Raw genomic sequence first — 26,788 nt, 5'->3', positions numbered from 1 at the left:
CCAGATTGTTCAGAAGTTGGGTCAAGTGTTTCAAATTGATCTTAAGTATCATTGTGCTTACCATCCCCAATCAGCTGGACTGGTGGAAAGACACAACGGTGTCTTGAAGAGTAAGCTCCGCAAACTGATGGCAGAAACACATAGATCATGGACTGCGTGCCTTCCTTTGGCACTCCTGTATATGCGAATCTCACCTTCCTACAAAGGACTTACACCATTTGACCTTTTGATTGGGAGACCATATTACGTCCCGCACTGGCAAGGATTTTTGCCAGTGGAATGTGAGGGGGGTGAGGATCTAGCGGATTATATGAAGAAGCTGCTAAATGTCAAATCTCTTGTAACCAATGACTCCTTTGCAGATTCCAGAAATGAAACCTTGTTAAGCATGGCACCTGGGGACTGGGTGTGGATCCGAATTGTGAAGAGAGAGAATTGGTCATCCCCCAGGTGGGAAGGCCCATACCAAGTACTTATCTCGACACCTACGGCTGTAAAGATCGCTGAGAGGACTTCGTGGATTCATATCACCCACTGTAAAAAACTCAAGACTCTTCCTTTTGCCATTGATATTGGTCAAACTCCACCGGACCTCTGAGCGCAAAGTCTGGCTACAAAGGGGGATTAGCCCAATAGGGGTTAGTTCATCTCAAACCCAGTGAAGAAACCAATGGCACGACGTAGTCCTTAGGGAGGATGGCCACATTCAACTGGTACTTGAACTGTTACATGATGATGATTTTGGTGGCGAAAGTAAATATGTCCATATGAGAAGGAACAGTTGCAAGAGAAAAAGGAATGGTGGTGCTGCAAGCGCAAACAGGTGTTACTACTGTGTTTAAGGTGAAACTTTGTGAAGGAATTTTGGACTGTTCTAAATGGAACAATGATAATTTCTTGACTCGTGCAAAATACTTGTGCAATAGAGACTGTACGTCCTGGTCAAATGTTTGGTGGTCAACAGATGTGAATGGATGGGAAACAAGTGGTGCATGATACCAGAGAAAGATAAAAGCAGGCAACAAAGAATAAAAATTGTGCATTTCCAAGGTACCGAAGTAATTACTATAACCATTGTGGCACCACAAGAAAGTGATTCAGGAGTTTATGGAATCGGAGTGTCTCTTCCAATTGGAACTGATCCTTTGGGGACCCTCCAACTTAAAGTACAAAGCCTTAAAAATGCTACAAGAAAAGCAGATTTTGCCTTCACAGAAGAAGAACAATTGTTACTCGAGACGGGATTCGTACACTATAATGAATGGTTATCTTGGGTTAGATATAGTACCCGAGAGGCACATCGTGAGAACTGTGTTTCTTGTGCTGAAGGTAAACAGCAACTAGCGACAGTCCCATTGATGCGAGATGAGGGTAACCTAACGTGTCTGTTAAAATTATTCTTCAACAAAACTGAAGATAAATGCAAAAATGAAACTCAGCGTTTTCCAGTCATAAGCAAAGTTGAGAAACCGTCTGCAGCGATTTCCTATCTAGGTTCGTATATGTGCATTTCCAGAGATAGCACAGGGAAAAATTATGGCAATATGGGACAGAACTATTGCAATGTTACTGTGAATGACAATGAGAATCCATTTCTGGAGAACCAAACTCACAGTTTAGCAGACGTATGGTGGTTATGTGGAGACAACAAACTCAGATCAAGGCTTATGATTCCCTGGAAGGGAACTTGTGCACTTGTAAAGTTAATTCTGCCATTCTACATTTTCCCAGTTCCAGCAAGCAATTTCGTAAGAGAACCTGAAATAAAGCCGAAGTGGTTGAGTAGGAGAAAAAGAGAGGCACCGAAGCAATCCTTTGATAACGGTGTCTACATCAATAGCATTGGCGTACCAAGAGGCGTACCTGATGAATACAAAGCAATAAACCAAATAGCAGCCGGTTTTCCATCCATCTTTGTCTGGATTCAACCTAATAAGAATGTGGACTGGATCAACTACATTTACTATAACCAGCAGCATTTTGTGAACTATACCAAAGATGCATTGAAAGGAATTGCTAAACAACTGGAGGCCACTTCGCAGGTGGCATGGCAGAATCGAATTGCGTTGGATATGCTCCTGGCCAAAGAAGGAGGAGTTTGCAAGATGTTTGGGACTTTCTGTTGTACATATATTCCAAACAGCACTGCGCCTGATGGAAGTATCACTCGAGCTTTGAAAGGTTTGGCGATGTTATCCGAAGAATTGGCAGAGAACTCTGGGGTAAGTAATCCCTTTACAGACTTTGTACAAGTGTGGTTTGGAAAATGGAGTCATCTCTTCAGCAGTTTCCTGGTGTCCATTGGAGTCGCTGTGGCTATCGTGGTGGTATGTGGTAGCTGTTGTATACCCTGTATCAGAGGTCTTCTACAAAGACTGATTGATACTGCTGTTACGAAGACGATGTACCAGCAATTGCAACAGACTGGTGAAAGTTAATACATTGAAATGTGACTTTTTGCAAATGTTTTTGAAGTTTAAAAGTTTGTCTTGTCTATGAAGTAATGTATGCAAAGAAAAACTTAGTTTTTACCATATATTGCTGAAATAAAAGACAAATAAAAAGTGTTTTCAGGGGGGAAATATTAAGAGAAAAAGTTTTAAAAACATACTGTTGTTTGTCTTTTTCCTCTTCTTACAAAGTGAACATGTTATTTGTTGGGATATGCCTATCAAAGATGGGTCTCATCTGTGAACAAAATGCAGCATTGCTTATGAACCTGAATAGTAACTGTTTTCTGCATTTCAGAATAAAGAGATTTGGTTATAGCTCAGTGAAGCCAGGGATAAGGACGCACGGCCGAGTAAGATTTAATTTACTGAAGCAGGCTGTGTGTCCTGGAAAATTTGAGCTACCACTGTTGAACTGAACATTCTGTACTTCTTGAACATTCTGTACTAACTGTTGGTTTGAGGTGATTTGTGATAAACATGTTTACCACAGGTGTTTTCCATAGCCAACTGTCAACGGTCAGAAATGTAACAAAAAGTTGTTTTGCTTGCAGTATAAAAGTTGATGTCAGTAAACAAGTTGACCAGAGGAGATCATCTTGGCCAACATGCTGTGTAATCTGGTTAGCTTGTAATAAAGAAGTTTTTCATCACCTGAGACAGATGTGACTCGTTTGAATTTTTCTTCTGACAGTTATTTCCTTACACAAAGGTGGTGCTTCACTGACCCTGGGAACTGTAGACCTCTTAGCCTGACTAGGCTTATCTGCAAGGCCATGGAGCGAATCATCATAGACCTTATAAACAAAGATATAGGTAATCTCCAAACACTTGATCGTACTCAGTTTGGATTTGTCAAAGGGAGATCATGCCTGTTAAGCCTGGTGGCCTTCTTCGAGACGGTCACTAAGGCCCTGTACAAGGGGAAATCTGTGCATGTAGCCTGCCTGGACTTGGCCAAGGCTTTTGACACTAACCCCCAACTCTGGCATCATTGACAAACTCACCCAGCCTAGGTATCGCCCCTTATGTTAGATGGGTCACTAACTGGCTCACTGATAGAACCCATATAGTCAAAATAAGGGAATCCACCTTCAACACCAGACCTGTAACCAGTGGTATTCCACAAGGATCAATCCTGGGACCTTTACTGTTTGGAATCTATTTTTCTGAAGTACAAGCAAAAACTAAAGATCTCTGCCTGACAAAGCTGAAGTACAAGCAAAAACTAAAGATCTCTGCCTGGCAAAGTTTGCTGATGACCAGAAACTGAAAGGAGTCATAAATCTCCACATTATGTCAACATCCTAAAAGAGAGTCTTACACAAACAAATGATTGGTGCTAAAGTCATGTCCTTAAACTCAGTGCAAAAAAATGTACTGTCATCCCTTTCGGTAAGACATTCCTTCTAACTACTACATCAATAACAACACCTTAAGTACTCGCGCAGTGGTGAGAGACCTGGGCACACAGGTTAACAGCACCCTTAACTTTGATCATGTCTCCACAGTAGTAAGAAGAGCATTCTATATTGCTCATCTCATAAGTAAGGGCATTGCCTTCAGAAAAAAAGAAGTTTTAACCTCCTTGTACTCCTATAGGTTTAGGTTCATAGGTTAGTACTAGGCTAACTGCCCTTGTGAGCCACTATAAGCCTAGCCAATTATCCCTTGTGAGACTCAAACCCTGTACCTTGTGTTTGTAAGGCAAACACCTTGACCATTAGGGCCACCCTCCCAACCCTTCCCTCATAAGGCCATTAATTGAGTACAATGCCTCTTTTGGTATGGTATGCAGCAATTGGAGAGACCACAATGGTTCCTCACAAGGGAAATTCAAGGTCTTCAGCATCTGTCCTATGTGGATTGTCTGAAATCACTGTCACTTTATTCTGTTTCATACAGACTACTCAGAGACAATCTCTGCCTTGCATATAAGGCAGTCTCTGACCCTGCTTTATTGGAAATGCGGCATATCTACAAGTCAAATGGTACACTGGTTACTCACTTTAAAGACCTGGTATGTGACATTAATAGAACCTGCTGGAAGGACAGATTTGTCTCCCAGAGATTACCACACCTTTGTAACAGACTCCCCCTTCATGTCGAACAGAGCACCTCATTGGCCCTCTTCAAGCGCAGTCTGGACAGTTGGATGGGTAACTGTAAATTCACCCTGGGGGTTCCACCTGTGTCCCTCTTGGACAGGGGAAATTGCTGCTGATCGTGGAAATAAGGGTAGAACTTGACTAGGCCTGTAAAGGCCCTAAAGCCATTAGCCTAGTAACTTCCTATGATCCTATCCAACTCACTATAAATGGCAAAGGCATTAATCTGGTCTGATTTGTTTTTGATGCTGTGCACACTAAGGAGGGCCCATGAAAGTGTGGACTGTGATAAATTGTGAAATGGTGGGGCATGTGAGGGGCTGGGGGTGGGTTTTGTTTCCTATGAGGAGTAAAGTAATGACTGAGGTTGCCAGTAAGAGACTTATTGTTGAGTGTGAGGATGTGGTTTGCTGTGGGTACTTGATTTTTGATACAAGTAGAAGTATCATTTTCTTTAGTAAGGTGGGAGTTTGGGGGTGGAAGGTTGGTTGACCTGTAAAATGATGATGCTGTGGTGTGAAGTAAAGTGTAGGGAAAAGTCTGTAAGTGAAGTTGTTTGGTTAGAATTGTGTTGATGTGTGATGGTAATGGAGTTTAAAGTAGGTAGACGTGAGAAGAGGAGTGAATAGTATGGGAAGGAAGGGGTGAGCATGGTACATGGTAATGACTTTAGCAGAGAGAAAAAATGTACTAAGTGTCTGTGTAATGGGTGTGCTTGTGTGTTTAAGGGGGTGGGATTTTTCTGGGGCTGATGAGAGAGGAGAGATGCTGTAATAAATTGGATTATCCTAGGGGTGTCTGGGGAATTGGGGTTGGAAGAGGGAATTGGGTTTGGAAGAGGGAATGAAGTGGGCCACAGTCCACACATTAATGGGATGTAATTAATTCACACATGCACACTGAGCTACGGAGAACAAATTAGGAAAAATTAAAGGTAAAGAGCTAAATTAAATAATCTCAACTGCATTTATTTGAAAAATTTAGCATTTATGTTTCACTTCTAAGTCAGAGGAATATTCTCCAACTAAACCAGTCCTCACTGATTAGTCCAGCCTTCCCCCATACTTTCCAAGTTTTTAAATATGCGGCCACAGACCTTTCTCTTGGGCTGCAGAAATACTTCTTTTGCCAGCCAATAGCAGAAATTTGCATTTACTGCCTCTATTTCCGTTAAATACAGAGTGGCTTATCATACCTCTCAACTGTCCAGATTGTTGCAGAATGTCCAGATGTTTACATCATATTTTTGTTCTATTCTTCATAAAATGTCTGGTCTTCTGCCAAATCACTGGAATGATCTGAGGACTAAAGTCAGTAAATAATTACATACTTTTGAGTTTCAGATTTCAGATCCCTCAGAAAATGCATGTTAACTCAAACCCTGTTATTCTAGCAATTTTCTAAGCTTATTAAGAGCAATATTTAGTCTGACCCTATTTTTGGGCCTCTGTCCCCATTATGTCAGGCTTAATGCAAGACATCTGGACAAAGAGGTTGAGAGGTATGTGGCTTATCCAGAAAATGTCAGTTGTTACAAAGCAGAGAATCAGAACAGTTTCCTATGATGTGTGCTTGCATAACAGCATAAGCTTCCCATGCAAATGAGAGTTGATTTTGGTTTTCAGCAAGGAAGTGTGCCCTTGCAACACCCACTCTAATATCACCCACCCCATCCAACCACTACCTTTCTTTCCACTCCACTAACTACCTTGATTATAACAAGCTCAGATGCTCATAAGCCTGGTACTTATACAGCAGGAAATTCTTATTTTAACATTTGTTAATGTCTGTTATGTACTTCACAGATAAAGATTCTAGTTGTCAACTGATGTACTATGTTCTTCATCTGTAAATATGTTGTAAGTAATTGCTGTTAAATTGTTAATCGCTATGTAATCCAGTGTAACTACTGTCTGTTTATTTAACTGTGGAGCTTTTCTCCCTGGGCCTCTGCTGAAAATGGACCTACTTCCAGTCGGACACTCCCAGTCAACAAATGTCACTAAATAAATAAATAAATAAATAAATAACTAAATAAATAAAGTGTGGGGGTATTCCAAAATGGTAGGATGATGAACATTTCTTAAATTATTACACAGTGTTCTTTCTGGCTCTCGGCTTGGACTCTAAAAGTGGAAACTGAGATTGATTAATTGACTACAGTGTATAAAGCTTTTCCTTAATGTTAAACCTCTGCACCCTGTTGGAAGTAGGGATATGTATCTTGGGTGTTAAAGGAAGGGATTGCTGAGATCTCTTGCATATGATGGTTAAGGTGAAATGTAAAAAAAAAAAAAAGAAAGCATGAGGGAATGTGGCTTAGTCTGTGGACGTGAATACAGTGTTTGGAAGTTGTTGGACCAACACATGATATAATAACGATAGATGTCAGGGAAGTAGTTTTTTTAAAGCACTGCAGTGGTAAGGATAAAGCACTGCAGTGGTAAGGAAGTAGATTACTAAAACACTGCAATGGTAGGGATCATAGATCAGAACTATGATGTAAATAGTTATGGTTCACAGGATCAATATTGCCGAGATGCAGATGCTCTCCTCCTCCTATCTGCTTACAGGCTAGGTCTAGATATATTATGGAGGAATAACATTGGTACTTGGCAGATGGGTGGAAGAAAGATATGCAGTATCTAAAGAGTTTTCACAAGAAAATTTAGTCTGCTTTGCTTTGATGTATTGTTGCTGACCTTATACCTCTCAACCCCCACTATTTTGGAGCAATGTTGCTGTTTTCAAGCCTGATTTACACCTGCACAGGATGGCTCTATTTATTTTTAGTAGTATGACCCCATTTACAGGCTTGATTTTTATCCCATCACAATTTTCTGAATCCACTTAATCAGATTAGATTCTAGTACCCAGAAAACCAAACTACATGACTGATGTACTAGTGGCAACAGTAATTTAAAGAAAGGATGCACATATTTTTTCACCCTTTTTCTGAAGCAGAAATAAATGATCTTGTGTGGCACACATTAATGAACTATATTGTGAAATTCACTAGATTTTACATTATCTCTTTGACAGTATGCCTAGATTATTTCATATGTTTTGCATCTGTTCATTTTTGTAAACATATATTTCCAGAGTAGTATCCCACATTCCTACTGTAAACGGAAACAGTCATGTGCAATTTGGTATTTACGTTTTATGATAATTAGATGTTCAAGTTTTTTTGGCTGGCTGTTTCTACTTTTCAAGAGCCTTTGTTCCTGTTTTAGTATCTGCAGGTTAAGAGGTATGGCTGGCCTGTTGAGCATAAGTCATACCTCTCAACTGTCCAGATTTTTGCCTCATATTTTTTGTCTGTTTCTCATAAAATTTGTGGTTTTCTGATAACTTACTGAAGTCACTAAGTAATTATACACAATTGAGTGACTTCATTTCCTTCTAGCAACTTTTGAAGTTAATAACAGCACTATTTAAAATCTCTCCCTATTTTTGGCCCTTTGTCCCTCCCCCCTCCCCATTATTTTATGTTTTGTCCAGATTTCTTTCACTAAGAGGTTGAGAGGTGTGGCAGAAAGCAGTTTAATGTAAAAATGTAAAAACAGGTTTTACCAAAGAACGTGTACAGAGGAAAATCTTTTAATCAATAAAGTTGTTGTTGCAAGGCCAAAAAAAAAAAAAAAAAAAAAAAAAGATAAGAAAATCGAAGTTGGACATTAGGTAAAGCCTGCCATCACAGAGCTTTTCCTAGCACTGTAACATCTTAGTTCCATCCAAAACGCACTATATTGAAGATTTTACGCATTGTGACTGTGTTGTCCCATCTGAAAGACAATTGCATAATCTCAGGTTTTGGTTACAGTACATTGCGTGTTGCTATTACCTTTCATCAGTAGGAGTATTGCATTGTATATAACACAAAAACTGTTCATTTTATTGCATGAACTTCCCAGTACTACATTTTATTTCATGACGTTAGCAGTCTGAAAAGCTAAGCTGTCGTAAGGCCTAGCAGAAAACTTCTATTAACCTGAAAAGTTGCTGGTTATGTAACCTGATTTTAAATGAAGGCTTGCCTGGTTTGTGATTTACCTTTTGCTTTGTTTGGGTTTGGTTATTATGGTTTGTCCACAGAAAAAAAAATGAAATACCTAGTTAAATTCTTCTGCATATAATTCTAAAGCATCCTACCTAAGGCAGGCAACAAGTATTGTTTAAACTGTGAGCATTGCTGAACTGTTGAAACTTGAAGTATGCATTTGTTTAACAATTAATTTCTAGTTACTAATGAAGTCTTGTTTATAAAGTCTAAAATAGCTTATCTAATGCTTGTAATGTTTTTTTGTATAAACTTTGAAGATTCCTGAACTGTTTAAAATTTGTAGTATTTAACTTTATAACAACTAGTACCTGTATGTTAGTAGTCTAGTAATCTCTTGGAGCTTATCTCCCCGGGACTCTACTGAAAATGGACATAAATCCAGTTAGACTATCCCGGTCAACAAATGTAAAATAAATAAATAAAATAAAATAAACAAATATTTGTACCTTAAGCCAACATAATAGAATTCATAGCTTTGACAGTTGGATAAATATTGAATTGGTAATTCTCCAAATTGACAGTAGGTATGTCTCTGTGTGTGTGTCCTATGGTAGACCGGCATCCTATCCTAGATTAGTTTCTTATAGCCTTGTGATGCTCTGACTGTTGGGATAGACTCCCAACTCCCCTGTGACTGAACTGGATTAAGCAGGTAGTCAGAAAATGAATGAATTGTGTTCTGAGAGTCCTCCAATGTATTTTCCTTCATTTCAGAATTCGGTGTACTCTGTTAAATATTGCAGTTTGCTAAACTTAACACGATAGAGACCTCTGAGAGGGAAAGAAGCATGAATATGTATGGATTGGAGACAAGTTTCTTAATTGAATTGAAGTACATGATCCAATTTGTGTCCATATCCAAATTGGAGTTTGGTCTGAGGTCTGTTACTGCCCACCAGTTTTTCAGTCCCTTTTTCTTTTCTCCTGATAACAAGTTCCCGGAATAAATGTAGGTGGGATGAGAATGACCTAGTGTATAAGATATTTACCTCACAGACACAAAGTTCAGGGTTTAATTCTCACCTTGGGAAGTATGGCTGGGCTTAAAAAGACCCCTGGGGTTGTTAGCCTAGTAATGAATGACCCTGTCATACCTAGGAGGTAGTGCTGCTGCTTTTAGCAGCTTACCATTTTCTCTCTGTGTGCGACTCTGAGACTTTACTAGAGTTTGACTTGTATGTTTGATTACAGTAAGTATGTGGTTAATAGATTGTGAGATCACTTTATTTACTGATTGCAGGTGAAGTTTGTTGAACACATCGCTCAACTGTAGTGGCTTGTTTTTAACAAATGTTTCACATATTTGTACAGTGTTTAGAAGGCCATTAAACGGAGTAGTAATTCCTTCTTTGACTGAGTAATAAACTGTTACTCTTCAGAATTGCCAGGTTGTAACATCTTTGATCAGTAAGAAAGCTTGTAATTATCTTCGTTCTTTGTTACAGGACCGTAGCAGCCGAAGTAAGAAAACAGATCTCTAGTCAGTATGGTGGCTCCCCTCAGCTCCTCAAGAATCTGAATGTTGGTGCCAGTGTCTCTCATCACACTGTAAGGAATGAGCTTTTTAATTATTTTTAAGTAAGATTGTGTGATGAATGTGAATCCATACACAGGATTTTCTAGTGCTGGGTAGTTTTCATGATGTTAAGGACTTTGAAAGTTTCAGTTTGCACAGTTCTAGGAAAAGTGAAACACAGTAATTGTTTGTAGTCATGTTGGGTCATCTGAACACTATTTTAAAATATTATGTAGAACTTACAGATAACATACTTTTGCGTCTCTAAGCCTGTCTAGGTATCACACATCTGTAAAGTTTAGGTGCCCTCATTAAATGAAGACCAGCTTTTGATAGTGGTAGATCTAGAAGACTTTTCTAGTGCCAAATATTGACTTTACTTAGCTGTGGATTTCAGTGTACAATTAGGATTCTTTCAGTATATTGCAGTATTTCTGAACGCTTTTGCTTTAATGAGAAATCAACCAAAATACTCTGTTTTATTAGTGACTTTTTTTTTTTTTTTGCCTAGGCATCAAATGGTACTACAGCTAGGGGCTACATTTTAACTGACACTTTAGCAGACAAGTCAGAATATCAGACCCTTAGATTTTTAGGTCCTCATTAGTTGCTCTGACATTTGTCCACCTTCCAAGGATCTAAGATGATATTGCTTGGTGTTCTACCAACAGGTTTTGAATGCTGATCCGCTTCCCTTCAAAGTAATGTAGTAGAGCTGAGCGAGTATAAAGTCATAAAGTACTACCATCCCTGCATCCCTCTGTAGAAATCTAGAGCAATAGTCATGTGCCATTTCACAAGTTTATCATATGTAACAGTGTTATCTGACAATATTAAGTTTTATGGAACTGTAGCTTGTACATTGTTTTTAGATGTCAGTAGAAGAGTATTCATTTCAGTCTGCAGTACCTTATTGGAAGAACTGAAAATGGCTCATGAAATGCAGGCTTTCATTTGGCTGTTCATATAACACAGTACCAAGGCAGGCATGTATGAAAGCATGGGCACTGCTGGGCAGTTTCATATTGACAAGTAGGATTAAGGTAGAGAAGATACCCACCTTGCTAATACTGTGGTGAATAATCTCAGGGATGTATTAGAGCTCTCATGTTGTGTATTAATGAGTGTGAATTTCTTGTGTTAAGTGGCATTCTGTCTTCCCTTAGATTAGAATGATGCCTAAATGCAAAGCAGCAGTCATGGGCTTAAACAATTGGCTATGTAAATGGTGTCATTCTAGCAGGATCTAGTTTGTGACAGCAAGAGAAGCCATGTTAGGGTGATCTGCCTTCTTTGCCAGAGATGGGCTACACCTGTCCTTCAAGGAATTTCACATACTTTCCAAATTCTTTGCCTGAAAAAAGGCACTGATATTCCAGGTTGGTAAATTCCACTTTTCCATCACCAATTTCAGTCTGGTGTTATGGATAGTCCACTTAATAGAAGAAGCCGTAAAGGCAACATGTTTGTAAATTTCCTTTACTAGGAGGACATACATATCTGCATGGTTCCAGTCTAACCTTTGCTTTATTATCACTGAGGGATTCATCAGCATTAGGGCTTTGTCAGCTCCTACCTTAAACTTAAAAGAAAAAAAAAAACAGTTGGAACTCAGTATTCCTCGTCATCTGCAGTGTTCTGTGTCTTTAAGATTATCAGTCTGTGGTGGTATCTGCTGCAGCTTAATGTTCTTAAGGAGGAGGATGCATTACTTCATCTGGTCGCCTCATAAATATGCCACTTTTGGGCTTGCTGACATACCACATCACTGTGGTAATGTCTATGAAAACTTTGGGGGGCCCAGGATGAAAGAGGGGATGAAAAGCCTGAACAGCCAGAAACAAAGCCCTCCTCTCCTTTACACTGATGTGATCTGACCTCTGAGGTGACAAGAGACCCTGAACATTAAGGAGGCCATAGGAGGCACTCATAGGTTCATAGGTTCATAGGTTCATACTAGGCTATCTACCCAAGGGCATTTATAAGCCTAGCCCATTGTTTTGTGGCTTACGCCACCCCTTTAGTATGGGGAACTATACCCATTATTTTGCTGTGCCTCTGTCGAGCAGTGACACTGAGGTAATTCCTGGGGTATATCTGCGATCTCCCATCCATTGGTCAAGATTTCTCTTGAACAAGGCCAGCGAGGTGCTCTGCCTCACATGTACCGGGATTTTGTTCCACAGCATAGGGAGTCTTTGGGTGATGAATCTATCTCTCCAGCACGTCCTATTAATAGCCGTGTCGAGGTTTAAGTCTCCGCCCTTGTGGCTCTGATGGATCTAGATTTTTGAGGTGAAGCATATTCATCAAATCTGGGTTTGACATGGCCTTGTATGTTAGGCAAAGGTCACCTCTGAGCAAGCGTAGCGACTGAATAGAGCTGGAGTTCTTTCAGTCGGGCAGCATAGGACAGATTTTTGAGACCCTTTATCCTTTTGGTGAGGAACTTTTGTGGCCTCTCCAGCTGCTGCAAGTGTCGGGTCAGATACATTCCGAATGGGGCATTGTACTCAATCATTGGTCTGATGAGTGATGAGTAAAGGAGACTATGACCTCCCTTGATCTAGATGAGAATCCCTTCATGATAAGGTGGGCAATGTAGAAGGACTTCCTAACTACTTTAGCTACATGGGTGTCGAATGACAGACTACTATCAACCTGGGTCCCCAGGTCCCTGATAACTTCTTCTGTGCTCAGTGGATTGCCACCTGTTTGGTAGCTAGGGGTAACCTTGTTTTTCCCGAAGGGTATGACTATGCATTTTTTGGCATTTAACTTTAGGCCGTGGCTCTGGCACCAGTTATCCGTTTCTGTGAGACCCTTCTGAAGGATATCTGTGTCAGATGTGTTTTCTACTATGGCGCCCAGTTTGCAGTCATCTGCAAACTTTGTCAGCCATAACCCTCCTGTGTTTGCTTGTACTGAAAAGTAGATGCCAAACAAGAGTGGGCCCAGGACTGAGCCCTGTGGGACACCACTTGTGACAGGCTTTGAGTCTGACATGGCGCCAGCAACTCTGACCCTGTGGGTTCTGTCACTCAGCCAGTTTGCAACCCATCTTGTGATGTATGGGTTAACATTTAAGCTGATGAGTTTTTCAATGATACCCGAGTGGGGTATTGTATCAAGGCCTTAGCCAGATCGAGGTAGGCTGTATGGACTGCCTTTCCTCATCAATGGCTTTGGTGACTGTTTCGAAAAAGTCAACCAAGTTTAAAAGGCATGATCTGCCTTTGACAAAGCCAAACTGGGTTGGATCCAAAGTCTGCAAATTCCCTATGTCTTTATTTATGAGGTCCATTATGATCCTCTCCATGGCTTTGCAGATAAGGCTTGTCAAGCTAATGGGCCGGTAATTTCCAGGGTCTGTGGAGGCACCGCCTTTGTGAAGTGGGACCACAGTTGCAGTGCGCCACTCCCTGGGTACGTATCCAGAGGTAAGACTTTGACTCCACTCCTTTATCTGAGGTGTCTGTAAAGATCTCCCGAGTTGAAATTGGAGCTTGAGTAGGAAGACCTGGGTTGAGTGAAAGTTGATGAATCCACCCCTGAAGCTCAAGCTCGAGACATGGGAGGAAAGAATACAGGGAAGTCCACGTAGAGGCATTATTGAAGCTACATTGACTTGAGGTCCTATTGAAGCTTCCTCATATGAAGCCAGGTAAGAGGGAGAATGGGAATGGTGGAAGCCATGAACCCAAGAGCCATGAGAAATTTCCTGGTGGTAACAGATGCCAAAGGAAGAAGGGATTGGAAAAAGGCAGTTTGAGACAGAGCCATGGGGGGCAGGCAGAGAGGCCATCATGGGAACTGTTTGAAGTCTGCAGCCAAGGAAAATATGATCTTGGGAATATATCCGAACTTATTTTTGGAAGTTTATGGTAAACCCCAGACTCTGTAACAGGGAACTAGTAAACTTGAGATCCTGAAGCAAAGAGTTGGGGCAAGGAGCTTGAATAAGCAGATTGCGTAGATAGGGAAAGATATGACTTCCTCAAACCCTGCCAAAAGCAATGACAGGAGTGAGGCATTTAGTAAATACCCTTGGGGCAGTAGAGAGGTCCAAGGGCAAAGCAGAGAATGCAAGGAAGAGACAGAGAAAAATAAAAATTTCCTGAAGAGGAGATGGATGGGGATGTGACAGTATGCATCCTTGAGCTCGAGAGATACCAGAAACGCCTGGGTAGAAGAAGATGTAATGTCTACAGAGATAACATCTGAAAGGAAAGAATCTTGAGAACAGTGTTCAGCCTGGAATGATCTAGAACTGGTCTCCATGTACTCGCTTTTTGTGAGACCAAAAACATTGTGGAATAAAATCCCTTCCCTCCCTGGGCAGGAGGCACAACTTAAATGGTGCCTTGAGCCAAAAGAGAATGAAGAATGTCTGGGAAATGAGAAAGCTTTTCCTGAGGTAGTTGAGGAGTACCTGAAAAGAGAGGAAGGGACTTCGAAACCATGAAATATCTCTGAACGATAATGGACAGAACCCAAGAGTCTGAAGTGATTCATAGCTAATTTGGATGAGATGAGGACAGATGGAGGGACAAGGGAACCTGGCTGAGGGAAGGAAGAAGCAAACTGTCAAATAGAACCTGGCTTGTCCTGAAAAGTAGGTTTCTGGGATGCAGGAGTCTGAGCAGACTTAACAGGAGGCACATGCCTAGAAACTTTCTTACCTTAAGGAAGAAGGCGAGATTGCCTATGAACAAATGCAAACTTAGAAGGATACTTTCTTTGAAATTTGGGAATAGGAGAAACAAAGCTATGTTTCATCTCCTGCAAGGCTTTGCCCTTGTCCTGGGGAGACTTGAAGTTCAGCAGTAGCAGATCGAAAAAGATTTTTATTATCTAAAGGAGTATCCAAACATTTAGCCTTAATGTCATCAGGGGAAAGCCTGAAGACAAAAGCCAAGAATAATGTCTCCATATCAGACCCAAAGGGAGCAGCCCTGGAAGAGGCATCAGCTGCATTTGACTGAGTGGTGGGCAGCTTGAGAAGTGGATCTCAGGGAAAGGGCTGAATCATTTCCCTCAGAGTAAGAAACAACTGTAGAAACCTGAGAAAGGAGAGTGAAAACATACCTGGTCATACGAGTCTGGTAATTGATGGCCCTAAAGGATAAAGTGCCAACAGTGTAACTTTCTTGCCCAGCCTTTCCTTAGCTGTACTTATCTGATCAAAAGGTAAGCTTGGTAGAAGGAATTTACTTGGATGATTTGTCAGAGGAAGCTCGCACTACAGAAGGGTCAGCAGAATGGCATCTATAAAGAAATTTGCACTCCTCAGGCACTTTATAGAATCTTTCTGACTTCTTGGGTAGAGGGGACTGAGAATCAGGGGCTACAGGCACTGTCAAGAAAGTATCCAAAAGGGCATACGGAACAAGAGCAACAGCAGATTGCTTGGGAGATTCCATCTGTAATAGTTCATAATATCTCTTCCGAATCCGAGACCTGAGAACAATTCCACTTAAACTGATCCATTATAAGGGCAATGATCTCTTCAAAGGAATGCTCCTCTGGGGGGAAACTGAACTTTTGGATTCTTCCTCTTCTGAGCTGTAGTCCAAGAGGGAAGGGATTTGGGAATAGTAAACCAAAGATTCATTCCTTGAGTCCAGGTCCTCATCCAAGAAGTCCAATTTCCCAGACCTCTTGAGTGGAAGACCAGGGAGGAACAGGAACAGAGACTTCATGAAGAGGCTTCAAAACCATCAAAGCATTAAATAAACCTCTAGCGAAATGCTGCCATTCACATTGGAGATCCTTAACAGGGAAATATGCTTTGTTTTTATTTATTTATTTTTCTGCAGAACGTCCGCTCGAAACACCTTCAGAGGGTCCAGACCTCTGGTGTGATTCAATAATGGTTGTAAGAATCTCCTCCCCAACTTAGAGCTGAGGAATTCCCCTCCATCCTTCGGATGTAATCTGCCGAAGTTCCTCCTCAATGTCAGGTTTAGACATTTGACAAGCCTCTGAGGACAAGCGAAAAGCCGAATCTGTGCCAGCCTCTGATGGGGTTATGCCATTGGATCCAAAGCAACCACCAGATAGTTCTCCAGGGTTTCACAAGCCTTGAGATAGATGTCTAGGGAAGTTCAACAGCAGCCAGATCAGACCTATCTTTTTTGGCCTTCTGCTTGGCAGACGGCTGGCCCTCAGGATGGGAGGATTCTGCCATAGTACCTTGAGTCAACTGTTTAAGCCATTGGTTCTCCAGGTATATGGACAAGGAGGAAATACTACTATGAAGGGTCTTTGGTACAAACATCTAGCAGATAGAACACTGCATATAACCGTGGGAAGCACCCAAACACTGCATATGATCGTGGGAAGCACCCAAACAGAAGAGACACTGGTCGTGACAGTCTTTATGAGGAATCTGCCTCTCACACTTGTATTTATGTCTCCCAGAAAGGGAAAATGTAATGGCCACAGAAAATAGACACCCAGTGGGGCACGTATCTGAAAACACAGCTTGGTAACCAGCACAGCAGAAGGGCATTCAGACTGGCATTCAAAAATGGCATTTGGACTGGTGGCAAAGAAGCTCTTGAGTGTGTGCATCAGTACATACTCTTTATGCCCTGTGTCTTGTGTGGGGCGTATACTTGTGATGCATGACACCTATAAGTACTAGAGGCTTTGGTATACTAGCCAAATGTTGTGCTTTCCTCGACATGAGATCCCTTGGAAGGACATCAGGGGTGTTGCACCCCGACCACAGTCAGCTTCAGCTGATTGACCGGATTTTAGGGTCCTAATTCCCTTTAGGCACCTGTTTACTGAGGAAGTGCATCAGGTACTAATGTAGGCAGGAAAGTCTGCTATTGGAAAAGGTTTACCATCAAAATTTCGAAGGCAGAATAATTTGTGATCAAAAGAACAAGCTAAAATTCTGAAAACAAAACATTTTAGCCTAAATGTCAAGTGTCAGAAACACTATGAGCGACATTCGACAAACCTTTAGAAAGTTTATATGCCCTTTTATGTTTTAGCAGGGGGGCAAGCACCCCAAGACCCCCTGCAAATTATATACATCAGCTCAAGAGATCTCATTATAATGAGGAAAAGGGTAAATTCCCCAATCCTCACTGTACCGCTATCTTCATTAACAATGCTGAACTCATAGTAACGAATCAAGCTTTACTTTTGTTATGATTTTGTATTATTCCAGTTCGGTGTTGTGAAACTTTGAAAATGTACTTTCGGCTGTATGCTTTTCATAAATAAGCCTTCGAAATTTTGTTGGCAAACCACTAGAAAATCATACATTAGCAAATGGAAATTTTTCTGGCTGTTGCTAACAGCATAACCAGCACCAATTCAAGTCTAATTTTCTGGTATCATAATATTTCTGTAGACTTATGTCCTATGGCATTTCTTACTCCTCCAAGGTTTATTTATCTGCCATTAAGTATGTCTGCCCATGGATCCTTTTCTTTTAATGCATTCTCATTTCAAAATGTTTTTGAAAGAGGTTTTGCATAAGAGGCCTCCAAGAAAACAAGTGGCCTCTCCTTGGGATCTTCATTTTGTGTTGGTTACCATTCCATTTGAACTGGCCAGTTTAAGTGACTTGTGGTTCTTAACATGGAAATTGGATGTTCTTCGTGTTTCACTGTTGCAGTCATCACACTTGGGTTATCTGCCTGCAGGTAGCCCTCAGTCGGCCTGAATACCAGGGTCTTGGGATTTCTGCATCGGATGCTGTCGCTTCTACCATGATGCCAGGTTGTCAGGGGTATAAAACAGGCAGCCGACACCATTACATCAGTTTTTCTTGCCGAGAAGGAGCCCGAAGCAGAAGCAGTTCACAAGTGCCGGTCGGCCGCTACCTGAAATTTTAGTTTTTCGAGTTTCAGACCTGAAGTCTTCTAAAGCTAAATACCCCGTTGGGGATTCTTTTTTCTTGCTCTAACCGATGTCCGAAAAAGTTAACAATTGTCTTGTCTGTGGAAATCAAGTGCCTCAGAGATTTTCATTCTTACTGCATCACCTGTTTAGGCCCAGACCATGACATCCCTCACTGTCTGTTTTGTGCTTTGTTCAACGCCTGAACTGTTAATCATCAGGCTATTTTTGTCTTTAAATTCTTTCGCTCTCATTCTCCGTATTCTGAAATGGCGTCGGTAAGCCATCTGACTACCGACCTTCTGAAAAAATGCAAAAATGAAGACAGAGACAGACCGCATAGGTCCAAAACTGCCGACGACACTTCCGTTAAGCTAGTCGCCAGTACGCAGTAAGGTGCTCTCGCAGCCCCGTTACCCACTTCTACAGATTCACAGGCCTCTACTGAGACCCATTCGGAGTCTGGTATGCCACGAGATGCTTCTTCGACTATGGAACCTGCAGATGTCTCTACCTTGTATGGTTCCGGAGCCACTGTGTAGGCACTGGCTTGTGAGGGTGTATTCAGACCTTCCAATGTTCATATTAAACCTACTACTTTGTTAATGATTAAATCTACCAAATTTCTCAGGCCCAGAGTTCGCACTATGCCTAGGAAACAAATGACCAAAATACATTCTCAAGCTCCCATGCCACAGAAACAAATGCTTAGAATGGCTGAAGACCTTATTACTTTAATTAGGGGAAGCCAGCCTTCCCCCTCTAAAAGACAAAGAATCGATTTTCCTTCTGATTCTTCAGACCATGAATCTGATGACTCTGACCCCTGTGATTACCAGGATATACCCTTATCTACCTATGAGGACTCAGATGCAGAGGAGTCAATCCCCTCAGCCTCCCCCCCCCCCCGAGGACCTTTCTTTCGGTGAAACCTTGCATACCCTAAGAGAGCATTTCCGCTGGGAATGCCAGGACTACCCACAGTACAAAAAGAGACTCCGGGAATTTTTAGACTTGCCTCAGCATAGGCCTCTAGCTATTCTCCCGTTCCTGGATATTGTAAATGATGTCTTCATGGAATCCAGGCTTTCCCCTGATACTTTACCACCTGTTCCTAGAAAGCCTGACAGATACTACAGAGTACCTGACTCACAAATTTCTCTTTAAAAATCCTACTGCAGATCCAGAGACCATTTCCCAGGGACCTAAAGGTATTAAGGCTTCTACAGCCAGAAACCCTACACCTTCAGACAGGGATTCTAGGGCGCTAAACAGATGGGGTAAGAAGGCATATACCTCTGCAACTCTTGCCATCAGGGCTTTAAATTGTCAGTTTCACATGTTGAAGTACCAGCAACATGTTATGGAACTAATTAAACAAAAAAATTGTGTTATTTCCAGATTGTGCAGAAAATAAAGATTTACAAGAGTTAATGCATTCTGCAAACCAAGTTAGTAAGCTTACTTTGCAGTGGGGCTTTGATGCCCTAGAAGCATCTTGTAGGGCTGCAGTCACTGGGTCTGTACTGAGAAGGCATGCTTGGCTGAAGGAACAAACCTTGCCAGACCATGTCAAATCAAAATTACTAGATGCTCCTTTAAATCAGGACCATTTGTTTGGCACCAAAGCAGAACAGGTTCTTAAAAAGATGGAAGAAAAAGCTAAATCTACGCAAACTGTTAAAGAATTCTTACAAGTGCAGTCACCTAGATTCAGTAGGCATTGGCCTTCTAAAAACTGGTCCTTTCCAGCCCCTTTCTGGCCTTCTCAGTCCAAAAACAGGGGAACCAGACCACCAAGACTACAGTCTCAGGGTATGCAGAGATCTAAGGAATGGAGTGTTTCCCACCTCAAAAACAGGGAGTGGTAAGCCACCCCTTATGGAAAAAGTTCACAATGACTTTTCAATTATTCTTTCCAGCCCTGCCCAACTACTTGTGCCCCTAGGAGGAAAACTTGCCCTTCATGCCAAAAACTGGACATCCATTACTCAGGACCGATGGGTTCCAAACATTGTATCCCAGGGGTACAGATTCTGCTTCCTTTAATTGCCAACCCCAAGTGGGTTTCCAGATCTTCCTTCAAACCAGTGGGCAGAGGCTCAAAGGCAAGTACTTTCCTTGTTCAATACCAGGGCCATTCAACCTGTTCCACTACAACAAAGGGGACAGGGTTTCTACTCCAGACTGTTCCTGGTGCTCAGAAAAAAGGGCTCTTGGCACCATATCCAGGATCTATCAATTCTCAGCACTTTTCTGGTGGTTCCAAAATTCAAAACGCTTACCCTGCATCAGCTTCTCCCTATTCTAGCCAAGGATGCCTAGACGTTCATCGTGTTTCACTGCTGCAGTCATTACACTTGGGTTATCCTGCCGTCAGGCGGTCCCGCAGTCGGCCAGAGTTCCAAAGTCTTGGTCCGGCATCGGTTGTTGTCGCTTCTTCCCTGACATCAGTGCGCCAGGGGTATATAAGATTTTCTTCAGTCTTTCTTGCCGTGCGGTGCCAGAAGCAAAAGCAGTTCGCAAGTGCCGGATGGCCGACTACTGAGATTTTCAAATTCGAATTTCAGAACCGAAGTCTTCAATAAAGCTAAGCACCCCGTTGGGGAAACTTTTTCGTGCCTCAGACCGATGTCAGTAAAGGTTAATAATTGCATTTCTTGTGGGAAGCAAATACCTCATAAGGATTTTCATTCTTACTGTATTCCATGCCTAGGCCCAGACCACGACGTCACTAGTTGTCAGTTTTGTGCTAGATTTAACAAGCGCACTATTAAATGTCGGTTTGATTTTGCTCGCCATTATTTTGGCCGAAGGTTCAATTATACCATGCGTCGGAACAACTGACAACCGGAATACACAAAGAACGCAAAGGCAAAGATAAGGACAGGCATCCGAGGTCCAAAACTGACGATGAAGCCTCTTCTAGGCCAGTCGCCGGTTCGCCGGCTCTCAGTGAGGCGCATTCGCAGCCCCTGACACCCGCTACCTCAGATCCACAGGCCGCCTCCGACTCTCACGTGGAGATTTCTAGGCCTCTGGAAACTCAAGGTATTGGGCCTATGGAAATGAAGCCCTCAGATGGGTCTGGAGCCGCTGAGCAGGCATCGGCTTCTGAGGGTGTTTTCAGACCTTCACAGCTTACCATCAAAACAACAACCAAGTCTAAAACTCCATTAAAGACCAAGAAATAAGTACAGCATTCACCTAGACAGGCCTCCATGCCTAAAAAACAGATGCTAAAAATGGCCGAAGACCTAATTACTATGATCAGGGGTTCCCATCCCCCTCCTGATAAAAGGCCTAGGCAGGATACAGACTACGATTCCTCTGACCAGGTTTCCATTTCTTCTGATTCCTCTTCAGACCAGGAATACTCTTTACCCCCCTATGAGGACTCTGATGCTGAAGAATCTGTCCGTTCAGCCTCTCCTCCTGAGGATTACTCTTTTGGGGAAACTTTACATACCATGAGGGAGCATTTCCATTGGGAGAGTCAGGATTATTCAGAATCCAAGAAAAGGCTCAGAGATTTTCTTTTATTGCCTCAGCACAGGCCCCTTGCTATTCCGCCTGTGTTAGATATTGTGGATGATGTGTTCTCTGAATCCAGTTTAACCCCTGATTCTTTGCCCCCAGCACCAGTCAAGCCAGATAGGTACTACAGAGTCCCTGACTCTCACAAATTTCTTTATAAAAACCCTGCTGCTGACCCAGAAACTATTTCCCAGGGTCCCAAAGGGGTAAAGGCTTCCACTGCTAAAAATCCAGTTCCCTCTGACAGGGATTCTAGAGCATTAGATAGATGGGGGAAGAAAGTTTACACTTTTGCAACTTTAGCAGTAAGGGCTTTAAATTGCCAGTTCCACATGCTTAAATACCAACAATATTTAATGTCTCTGTTAAAACAGAAAATGCTTACAAGCTCAGAAGGTCCTGATTATAAGGAAATGCAGGATTTATTGCATGCAGCTGAACAAGTGGGAAAACATACTCTGCAATGTGGTTTTGATTCATTAGAGGCTTCTTGTAGAGCCGCAGTTACAGGATCTGTGATTCAAAGGCATACTTGGTTAAAAGAACAAGGTTTACGTGATCATGTTAAGGCAAAATTATTGGATGCTCCTTTACAGCATGATATCTTGTTTGGTGTTAAGGCAGAAGAGGTATTAAAGAAAATGGAGGATAAGGCAAAATCTATGCAAACAGTGAAGGATTTCTTACAGGTAAAGCCACCTCGAGTTAGCAGAAATTGGCCTTCTAAAAATTGGTTGTTTCCAGTGTCAGACGGACCACAAAGAGGCAGATACAGACGCCCAAGAGGCAGATCTCAGCCCCAAGGCTCTTACAGACTATGACAGTGGGGTGCTTCTACCCCAAAAGGAGGAGAAGTCAAGTCCACAACCTTATAGGAAACAGTCCCAATGACTTCCCCCTTCACATGCCAAGCACTTACCCTTTGGCAGCTCCCTTAGGGGGAAAACTAGCTCTTTTTTCACAAAATTGGCATATCACCCAAGACAAATGGGTTCTGGATATTGTGTCTCAAGGTTACAGGTTCCACTTTCACACTCTATCAAGGCCAAAAGGAATGCCAGACCTGCCACAAAATCAATGGGCAGAGGGACAAAAACAAATTACAGCCCTCATGGACATGAGAGCTATTCAAAAAGTGCCACAACAGGGACAAGGATTTTACTCGAGACTTTTCTTGGTTCCCAGAAAGGACAAAGCCTGGAGACCCATACTGGACCTATCTATTCTAAATACTTAACCTGGATGTTCCGAAATTCAAAATGTTGACACTACAGCAACTTCTTCCCATGCTGGGCAAGAAGGCTTGGCTTGTTACTTTGGACCTCAAAGAGACATACCTGCATGTCCCAATCGGACAAAATTGCAGAAGATACCTCAGATTCATAGCTGGCACAATGCATTACCAAATCTCTGCACTGCCCTTTGGCTTATCTAGTGCCCCCAGGGTCTTCACAAAATGCCTGGCACCAGTAATTGAGTTTTGCAGACAAAAATGAAATCAAATATATCCCTACTTGGACGACTGTCTTATTCAAGCAGAGAGCAAGGACATTCTTCTAAAGCATCTGGCATTTGTAAAAAGATTGCTCATTTGCCTTGGGTACACAGTAAACAAAAAGAAGTCAAAACTAGTGCCCTCACAAGAGATAATATTCCTGGGTGCCAGCTTAAATACAACGGCCCAGATGGCTTATCTCACGCCAGACAAACAAAGATAACTGACTCAGTACTTTCAATTGATGGCAACAAAATCCCAACTCCCTGCAAGAAAAATTCTGCAGGCCTTGGGGTTCATGGCGTCCTGCATACTACTAATACCATATGCCAGACTGCATATGAGGAAATTACAGTGGTACCTAAAAAGTATTTGGACTCAACACTGTCACAGTTTGGAAACAGTAATACCACTTATTCCCTGCCTACAACAGGAGTTTTGATGGTGGGCACAGGCATGTCATCGCAACAAGTGACAGCCTTTCACTTTACCCACGGCCAGGCAGACACTAACAACAGATGCTTCGGATTACGCCTGGGGAGCACACATGGCAGGAAAATGTATTCAGGGCAAGTGGGCCGCAGACCAAATGCATCTTCACATCAGTCAAAAAGAGATGCTAGCTGTACAAAATGCCCTAACAGCTTTCAAGGACCTTCTGCATCCAGGACAACTATTACTAAAGACGGACAACACCACAGTTATGTGGTACATAAACAAGTAAGAGGGCACTCATTCCTATCCCCTCTGCAGACAAAGCCATGACTTTGTGGAACACAGCACTGACCTATCAAGTTCATCTGCAAGCACAATTCCTGCCAGGAAAGAAAAATACTCTGGCAGACAACTTAAGCAGAAACACCATGGATCTCACGAGTGGAAATTAAATCCACAAGTATTCAGCATGATAACACAAAAATGGGGGTGCCCAGACAGATCTTTTTGCCTCCCCTCTGAATTGCCAACTACAGAAATTCTGCACAAGGACTTACCACACACAAGCATGGAAAGTGGTTGCTCTCTCGTTCAGCTGGAAAACCCTAAAAGTTTATGCCTACCCACCACTACCTCTCCTTTCAAAGGTACTCCTAAAAGCCAGACAAGAAAGGCCAAAAATGATCCTGATTGCCCCAGACTGGCCACGCCAGCACTGGTACCCAATCTTAAAGAACTTGGCTCAAGGCCCAGCATGGATTTTACCTCAAATTCCTCATCTTCTGACTCAACAAAACAATCAGATCCTGCACAGCCAGCTCAAAACATTAAACCTGGCTGCATGGCAGATTACTTAACCGAGCAGCCAACACCTCTCTCTAAAGCTATTATGGATGTCATTTTGGGGGCCAGGAGGCCCAGCACCAGGAAATCCTATTCAGAAAAGTGGAAGAGATTCTGCGCCTGGAACCAGGCTCAAAGCTTTGACCCTCTTGATGTTCATTGTGCATACAGCTGCAGTCATAACAGATGGGGTTATCCTGCCGTCAGGTGGGTCCTCGGTCGGCCGAATTCCAAAGTCTAGGTCCGGCGTCGGTTGTTGTCGCTTCCTCCCTGACGTCAGTGCGGCAGGGGTATAAAGAGGCAGCCGACGCCATTTTCTTCAGTCTTTCTTGCCGCGCGGTGCCCGAAGCAGAAGCAGTTCGCAAGTGCCGGTCGGCCAGCTCCTGAGATTTACGAAAGTATTTCAGCCGAAGTATTCTTGAAAGCTAAGTACCCCATTGGGGAAACTTTTCTTGCCTTAGACCGATGTCAGACAAAGTTAATAATTGTATTTCTTGTGGGGAAGCAAATACCGCATAAGGATTTCCACTCTTACTGTATACCTTGCTTAGGCCCAGACCACAACGTCTCGGCCTGCCATTTTTGTGCTAGATTCAACAAACGCACTATTAAGTGTCGGGCGGAGTTCGGCCTTCACTTTTTTGGCAAAAAATTTAATTATATTATGTCGTCGGATTCTCCGACTCCAGTTTTGAGCAAAAAACGCAAAGATAAGGACCGGCATACGAGGTCCGCACCACCTACTGATACCACGCTAAGGCCGACTACCGGTTCTCCGGTACTCAGCGAGGCGCCCACGCATGACCGATGACAATGCATTACTGGTGTCTTCAGTACCCAAGGTCGCAGGCTGCTTGTCCCCATTCCTACTACAGATACCGACGCCACTCCTGGCGGGGAAACTCAGAATTTAGACAGGCCTGCCATTTCTCAAAGGGTCTTCAGGCCTTCCTCCTTCTCTATTAAAGCCTTCACTAAATCTAAAACAGCCATGAAAACCAAAAAACAGGTTCCTCACACCCACTCAAGGCACCATGCCTAAAAAGCAGATGCTTAAAATGGCTGAGGATTTGATTACTCTTATCAGGGGTTCTCACCCCCCCTCTGACAAAAGGCCTAGATTAGAGGAAGACTACCCTTCCTCAGATCAAGCTTCTATTACCTCAGAACTTTCTGAGGACCAGGATTGTACCTATTCTCCATTCGAAGACTCTGATGCAGAGGAGTCTATTCCCTCGACCCCCCCCCCCCAAGGACTTCTCTTTTGGGGAAACCCTGCATACATTGAGGGAACACTTTCACTGGGAAGGCCAAGATTATTCAGATTCCAAGAAAAGACTCAGGGAATTTCTTCTGCTCCCCCAGCATAGGCCTCTGGCTATCCCTCCTGTTTTAGATATATTGGATGATGTGTACACAGAAGCCATGATTCTTTGCCTCCAGCTCCTGTTAAACCAGACAGGTATTACCGGGTTCCTGATTCTCACCAGTTCCTCTATAAAAGCCATACTGCTGACCCAGAAACTATTTCACAGGGTCCCAAGGGAATTAAGGCCTCTACTGCTAAAAACCCATTACCTTCAGAGAGAGAGATTCCAGATCTTTAGAAAGGTGGGGGAAAAAGGTGTACACCTCGGCCACTTTAACCATGAGAGCATTAAACTGTCAGTTCCATATGTTAAAGTATCAACAGTTTTTGATAGCTCAGCTAAAAAGCAAAATGACACAACCAGAACAACCAGATTTAAAAGAGTTGCAGGATTTGTTGCATGGTGCAGAGCAAGTGGGTAAACATACCTTGCAGTGCGGTTTTGATGCTTTAGAGGCCTCATGTAGAGCTGCTGTTACGGGGTTTGCACCTCTTCAAAAAGATGTATTGTTTGGTGTTAAAGCAGAGGAGGTGCTAAAGAAAATGGAGGAAAAAGCGAAATCAATGCAAACAGTGAAAGATTTCCTGCAGGTACAGCCTCCACGTTTCAGCAGAAACTGGCCTTCAAAAAATTGGTCCTTTCCAGCCACGGACAGACCTCAAAGGGGCAGATACAGGCGTCCAAGAGGTAGAGGGCAACTTAAAGGATCTTTCAGAGCCAGACAGTGGCAAGCACCAACCCCAAGAGGTGGAGAAGATAGACACAGTCTTTCAGAAAACAGACACAATGACTTCCCCCTACACCTGCCAAGCAAAGCTTTAATGGCAGCACCTTTGGGCGGAAAACTGACATTATTCTCAAAAAATTGGCATATTGTTACAAAAGACAAATGGATTCTGGACATTATAGACAGAGGCTACAGGTTCCACTTTCACACCCTTCCAAAAATGAGAGGCATGCCAAACCTGCCACAAAATCAAAGGGCAGAGGCACAAAACAAATTTCAGCTCTCATGGACATGAAAGCAATTCAAGAGGTACCTGCAAAAGAACAAGGTCAAGGGTTTTATTCCAGACTGTTCCTGGTACCAAGGAAAGACAAAGAT

General features: G+C 42.5%; 1 protein-coding gene across 1 annotated transcript in view; it reads left to right on the top strand.

Moving 5' to 3' along the window:
• The window catches only part of DOCK7 (dedicator of cytokinesis 7), a 3,076,229-nt gene that overhangs the window by 255,269 nt on the left and 2,794,172 nt on the right, over positions 1-26,788 (top strand). Inside the window, exon 2 of the mRNA XM_044085545.1 lies at positions 10,070-10,172. Within this exon, the coding sequence (XP_043941480.1) occupies positions 10,070-10,172 (103 nt within the window). The remainder of the gene's footprint in view (positions 1-10,069; positions 10,173-26,788) is intronic.

Source organism: Protopterus annectens, chromosome 10.part0 (genome assembly GCF_019279795.1).
Source record: "Protopterus annectens isolate FY-2018-M chromosome 10.part0, PAN1.0, whole genome shotgun sequence".
In the NCBI taxonomy this organism is placed as follows: Eukaryota; Metazoa; Chordata; order Ceratodontiformes; family Protopteridae; genus Protopterus; species Protopterus annectens.
This window is presented reverse-complemented; position numbering and strand designations above follow the sequence as displayed.